A 7,062-nucleotide genomic window follows, 5' to 3' on the forward strand; every position below is an offset into this window, starting at 1 on the left:
ATAGATGACAATTTATTCTAAAAATATCAGTGCATTAATCACTTAATATTATTAGTGAATGATAATTTAATTGAGTGTATAGAAATAATTGTGTTATCTCTCTTTTATATGTAATTAAAAAAAATTAATAAACATAAAATTTATTTTTTTCTTATAAATTATTACCTCTATTTTTTATTATAAGTCGTTTTGGAAAAATATTTTATACCAAAATATAAGTAGTTTTAAAATATCAATGAATCACTAATAATATTTTTTTATTATATTCTTAAATATTTATTACTTTCTCTCCTTTTAATTATGTTAATTTATCTTTCCAATACCATTAATGAAAGACAATTTTGTAAAATCTTGTGCAATTTCTTTTTTTTTATACCACAATTATTACATTTGTTAATAAATGTGAAAAATAAAAAATAATTTATAATAAAAAATGAAGGGACTAGAGCATAGTACTAACTTAGTCTTGACCGTATTTATTCTAAATTTACTTATTCAAAAATACTCTAGTGGTCACTAATATTTATTGTGAATTTAGTTTCCCAAAAATAACCTAGTTCTCAGAAATATTTAATGTGAATTTAGTTTCTCAAAAATAACCTAATATTTATTGTTAATTTAGTTTCTCAAAAATAGCCCAGTACTCAGCAATATTTATTGTGAATTGAGTTATGTTTGGATTAGCTTTTCCAATTAGAAAATCACATTCCAACACAGTTCTGAACAAAAATTAAAGAAACTCAAATAGTAGCTTTATGTCACATGCGTTTGAGATGAACTTTCACACACAGATTGAATTAGACATTGAATTCACTATATATATTTGCAGCAGTATGTTGTTTATATTCACACACTCACAAAGCTTCAGTCAATACACAGCTTAATGGAGTTTAAAAATCTATCAATTTTACTTCTCCTTTTTGTAAGCTATTATTTTCTTGCTTGATTACTTTTATTTAGTTGTCTCAAATTTCAATCAATATTTTATGTGATTTGAAAAAAATTTATTGTTTCAATGCAGTATTTAGAATGAATATTATGATCCTTTTTAATTATAGTAATCAGGAAGCACTTTATACATCTAACTATTTGTATGCTGATGCCCCATATAAATTTTTTTTATTGTATACATGTTGCTGATTACTTATTTATTTTATCAATTTTCAGTAATACTCAAATACTATTACATGTAACTATTTGTATGCTGATGCCCCATATAATATGTTTACATACATGACCCACTAAAAAACCGTAAGCTTTCGGTATTGCTATTCTCGACATCTTTTTCAAACGTTAGTTTCATTTAAGTTTAATTATCTATTTGCAGTGCGCTCATGTGGGAATCAATGAATCTAAATTAGAAGAAGATTATTGGAAGTCTGTTTGGCCAAACACTCCAACACCTAAAGAACTTTCAAATCTGTTGTTGTCTGGTTAGTAAAGTATATTGCTAATTTGTGCCCTATTATCTTAAATTAAGGAACTCAAAGTTTAAATATTGTAAAGAAAAATAATTTTAAAATTTTTAAGACTATATATTTTTATATTGAGTTATTTAACATTTGTTTTAAGGGCATACATTAGTATTTGTCATATAAGTTTAATATTATTTCTCTCCATATGTATACCTTTTTCTATATTTTTTATGAGATAGTTTTAGAAAAGAGTTTTACATTATTGATAAGTGAAATATTAATTTTTTTTTTGTGATACTTTGATATCAAATATAAACATTGATAATTGATGGTTCCAAATATAAACAAAAGTTTATAAATTTAATTAAATTTAATATAATCATTTTAAGATACTCTAATAAATAATTATGATCAAATACAAAATTAAATAAAAAAGTGAATGTTAATTTTGGGATATACAAATTTGTTATGGGTCAACAGTGCATTATAGGGACATAAAAAGCAATAATCATTAACGGGGAGAACCTTATTTAAACAAAAGTTTCAGAAGTGAAATATTTCATTAAACTACAAATATAATTGTAGTTGTTGTAAGGTATATTTTAAATGTTAAAGTTAAAACATAAGGGTAGATAGATAAGATCATAAGATCTCTTTCAGTTTAATAAAAAATCTTTGATTCGATTTTAATCATGAAAATACAACATTATTATATTTTTTGAGATTTTTTTATCGTATATTATGATCCTCCACAACTCAGAAGATTTGTTAAAGATTTATTCTTTTTAAATCTATCACATTTTAGTTTTAGTTTATTTTATATATATATATATATATATATATATATATATATATATATATATATATATATATATATATATATATATATATATTATATTGTTTCTTTTTTGTCTTTTATATTTTGTTTTAGTCCCAAAGCATTGACCATATTAAAATCAGATTTTTAAATATTTATTTTAGTGTTTATTTTAAAGGATTAAAATAAAATATTGTACATATTATAAGACCAATTCCAATACAAATAAATTTTACAGTGAAAAAAAACAAAATAAAAAGGAAGAAACGTAAAAAAAATGTATATTTGCAATGAATAACAACAAACTAATACTTTGTATTAGTACCAAAATAAAAATTCTTCATATTTGCAAGTTTCATTTGGCATATCTAAATTTTTTGTTAATTATTTATTTTACCTCAATATGTACCTGTATATATAATTATATAAGAGTTGGTTGATATTAACGTAGAGTAATGTAGATGGCAACTATTTATGATTATGTATTTGGTTTAACTTTTGATTTGCAGATAAAGAAACCAGTACACCTATCAAAAGTGAAGAAGAGAAACAATATTGGACCATCTTTTTTGAACATGACCTTTATCCGGGGAAAATAATGAATTTAGGTATCCATAAACATTTAGATACCAAATCATCAAAATTAACAACACATGTAACTCATAGAACAAATCTACCTTTTGGAGTATGGATTTGGTTTAAAGAAGAAATTGATAGAACAAATCAACCTTGTGAATTTAGTATGTGTGATAAAAAAGAATCTGGAAAAGAAAATCAACCTTTTAAATTTAGTGTGTGGGATAAAAAAGAAACTAGATATTTTGTAGCACACACATCAGATGAAAAAGAAGCTCACATTCTTAACAACTATTGTGGAACCCCATCAGCAATAGGAGAAGATAAACATTGTGCCCTATCACTAGAATCAATGATGGATTTTTCTATTTCAAAGCTTGGAAAGAATATCAAAATGATGTCAAGTTCCTTTGCTCAAAATCATGACAAATATGTAGTGGAGGAAGTAAAGAAAGTTGGAGACAAAGCAGTGATGTGCCATAGATTGAATATTGAAAAAGTTGTATTTTATTGCCACATGGTAAATGCAACAACAACTTACATGGTTCCATTGGTAGCCTCTGATGGAACTAAATCAAAAGCACTAACTATTTGTCACCATGACACTAGAGGTATGAATCCTATTGTCTTGCATGAAGTTCTCAATGTTAAACCGGGAACGGTTCCTATTTGCCATTTTATTGGAAATAAGGCTATTGCTTGGGTACCCGATGTAAGTCAGGCTAATGAACATCCTTGTATTATCTAGCCAATTTATATATTGATCAAGATCTTATATTTGGACTTGTTAAATAAAACTAAAATGTGATAGTGCTATGGCCAATCTTTGATGTACTTTATGTACTATATTACCTTTATATTGATTTCTAATGGCTTAGAAAATAATTATAGAAATCTCTCTCAGTCAATTATACATTAATCATGACCTAATCACTATATTAACCTGTCAAAATTAGTATTTTTCTTTTGTTAGCTCAACATTGCTATCTTTGAATAATCCATTTACATCAGAAAGTTCAATACAACAACTTTTGTGTAATCATCAATTAATCGAGCCAACTTGATTTTTGACTTAACTTTTTTCATTTTATCTAGATTTAAATACATTTTCGATTCCTCTAACTTGAAGATTTTTAATTCTTAATCTTCCTATTTAAAAAAATCAATTTTGTATTCCTCAACTTTACATTCCTTGAGAATTAGTTGATCCCCTTTCAATTTTGTTGATGTGACAGTGATGATTAGAATAAAAAAATTTATTTCTAATGATGTAGCATTGATGACTAGGTCATTTTATTAATTATTATTTAATAATATTATTTATTAAATAAATTATTAAGTTTTTTAAAAACTAATTAAATAAAATTCTTAAAATAACATTCTAGGCCGAAATCCCATTATGCTTCAACATGGACCAATCACCCATTATGTCACCAACCATATTGAAAGCACTAAAGTCCCCTTCGGTCTCTTCTGAGCTATCATGTTTTGATTTCTAGCCAATTTCAATTTAATTTCTTAATTCTATTAGCACCTTCGATCTCCTCTGAAGCTTTTGCAATATTTCCCAAGCTCTAAGACCTTCTGACCAAATCAAGCTTCTTCTACCTCCGATTATTATTTGAACAAGGTAGTTTTGAGCATCATTTGAACTCAAGCAAGTTACCACAATGTAATTCTTCACTCTATGATGCTTTCCTCTAACTTATCTAGTGTTGTTTGATAGATTTCATCATTTAATTTTACTTTTCGTGACTTGTTTGTTTCTGAAACTTCTCTTAAATTCTCCATGCTCAGTTTAGAAAAATGAATTTTGAGCATAAGGTTGAATTCGTGATGAAGAGACGATCCCATTCGTGGTAGTCTCATGTTCTTACTTTTTCAAATGATGAAGCTTCGTTGAGGGATCACCGAAAAAGATGATCGGAGTTGTTTTAGGCCATCTGAGTTGGTTATCCACGTTGGCATTTTGAAATGTTTTGATTGGTCCATTTTGAATGTGATTCCATATTTTATTTTGATTATTTTCCATCATACGCCCTAGCCTGATAGTTGTTGGATCTGCCACGTCAATTAATGAGGCCAGATCCAACGCCTATGTTTTTTTTTCTTCTGTTTTTTATTTCATTTTCCTTTTTAGTTTAAATTACACTTTCTTTAAAAATTTATAAAAAATTTATTATTTATCCAAAAAATACCAAAATAATTTCTAAAATATTTCTTTCTTTTTCTTCATAAGATTTTTATTTTTCCATATTTTATTTTATTGATTTTATATTTTTCTTGGATTTCCTCTTTTTTCCTTTGTTTTAATTGGTTTAAAAATACTTTTATGCATTTAAGAATTCTAAAAAAATTATTTTCTGTTTCTTATTTTATCTCAAACCTTCCATAATTATATTGATCATTTATTGGTGTTTTAAAAGGCTTTATGAATTTTCCTTTTATTTCCCTTTTAAAATTCATTTTAAAAATATTTTTGATGCATTTTATTTTATTTTCTTGCATTTATGCTTGTTTGTTTGACTTCTATTGAATTCTGTTGGCCTTGGGTCTTAGCTATTTTGATCATAGGTCTCATCAAACTCAATGGATCTTGGGTGTTGATGGGGTGAAAACCCTAATCCACCAAGATGGATGATTGATTTTGATGATGACTTGATCAATCCTTTGATCCAATTTGGGTTTGGTTTCTCTTGTCTTCTTATTCTTCATTTGTTTCTCTTTCTTTTTTCTCTTGCACAATTGGATGGGTTATGTACATCTTGTTCATGATGTGCGAATTGGTAATTGATGAACTTTCATCATTTCAAATCTACCTCCTAATTGATCATGGATCATTTAAGGTACTTTGGATTGATTCATAAGTTTGTCCTAAGTATCATGAAGTATTGATCGATGTAATAGAAAACTCTCTTATCCTTTGTGCTTGATCCATCCTCTTTTCTTTTTTGTGTGGCATAACTTTATGAGAATGATTTGCATATCATTTCTCTAGCATGTATTAACAGAAATATTATTATTGGTCGGCCTCAGATAGTTGTGACTTCTACATAAGTCCAATTACTATTGCTTAACATAGCGCTAAATTTGTCCCGAATCGAAAAGTGAGTTATTTTCATAAGCGATATTGCAAGTTCCTACTCCCCATGGTATTGTGTGAAAAATATTGTTTCCTTTTCATCTAAGAGAGATAGTGCCATACTTGTTGATTTTATCCAAGTTGGATCCCTTCTCATGGTGATGTAGAGGTCCATATTTTTATACTTGTGGGTGAATAGTTGAGTGTTCTCCCAAAAATGACAAATTTATTTCTATTTTCGATTACTAAAATATTATTGTATTAACTTTACTTTAATGTCATATATGTTATGCCATTTATTTTTTGTCATTTATTTCTTGCTATTTAATTTAATTTATGATTTTACTTTAGCATCTCATATCATATTGATTGTACTTATGCTATTTGTTATTTATCCACTTGGACCTTTGTTTATGTTTATGCTTTTTTTCCTTTGTCCATTTGGACTTATTTTTCTTTTAAAGACATTAATAAAGGAAAAAACCCTAAAAAATTGGTTCTCTTAATTCTTGGACTTAAGGTTACTATCATTGGCATTGTTGTGGAGTTATGGACTTAGAACTAGGATCTCGGCCCTTGCTTTGAGAGTTTGTGATTTGAGATTCTGGGATTCATCTGGTACCTTTGAATTTGGGCTTCTTTTGAAGACTTGACTTGGTTACTTTGCTTTCATCTGACACATACATTATTCTTTGATTATTTGGATTGCTTGAGGTTTAATCCAAAGGAGAGAATTCTTGCTTGACTCATGTCATAATCTTTGTTATCTCTTGGTTAGATCTTTCCTCCCTAGCTTTTAGTTTATGTTCTAGGATAGTCTCTTCATCTCTTCCCCTTCTTTAATTTTCAAAATCGTCTCTCTTTTTTTATCAAAAACCTTCTTGTTTTCAAACATGAACCACTTTCTCAATAAACCTTGACTTTTGTCTGTAGCGGTGTATTCGTCACCATCGGAAATATTGATTAGATCCGAGGTAAATCTTACAAAAGATAGAGTCGCCACCGCACTTCTATTTATCCAAATGAATGGCTAGAAAACGAACAAAAGCCTCAGAAGTTTTACAAAGAAAACTAATAAAAGGGGTACAGAGATCTGGGTAAGGGGGTAATTATGCAAAGGGAAGGTGTTAGGCACCAAATGCATCCTAGGTACTCCTAGGGAACCCTTTTCA

At 27.6% G+C, this 7,062-nt stretch overlaps 1 protein-coding gene across 1 annotated transcript; it reads left to right on the plus strand.

Moving 5' to 3' along the window:
• The first annotated feature begins 667 nt into the window (after positions 1-667).
• On the plus strand, positions 668-3,631 carry LOC127075588 (unknown seed protein USP). The gene is made up of 3 exons (XM_051017041.1): positions 668-922; positions 1,328-1,433; positions 2,742-3,631. Exons 1-3 carry the CDS (start codon positions 884-886, stop codon positions 3,554-3,556), a joined length of 960 nt encoding a protein of 319 aa, XP_050872998.1. The 5' UTR covers positions 668-883; the 3' UTR covers positions 3,557-3,631.
• Positions 3,632-7,062: the final 3,431 nt, after the last annotated feature.

Source organism: Lathyrus oleraceus, chromosome 4, assembly GCF_024323335.1.
Source record: "Lathyrus oleraceus cultivar Zhongwan6 chromosome 4, CAAS_Psat_ZW6_1.0, whole genome shotgun sequence".
NCBI classification, from domain to species: Eukaryota; Viridiplantae; Streptophyta; class Magnoliopsida; order Fabales; family Fabaceae; genus Lathyrus; species Lathyrus oleraceus.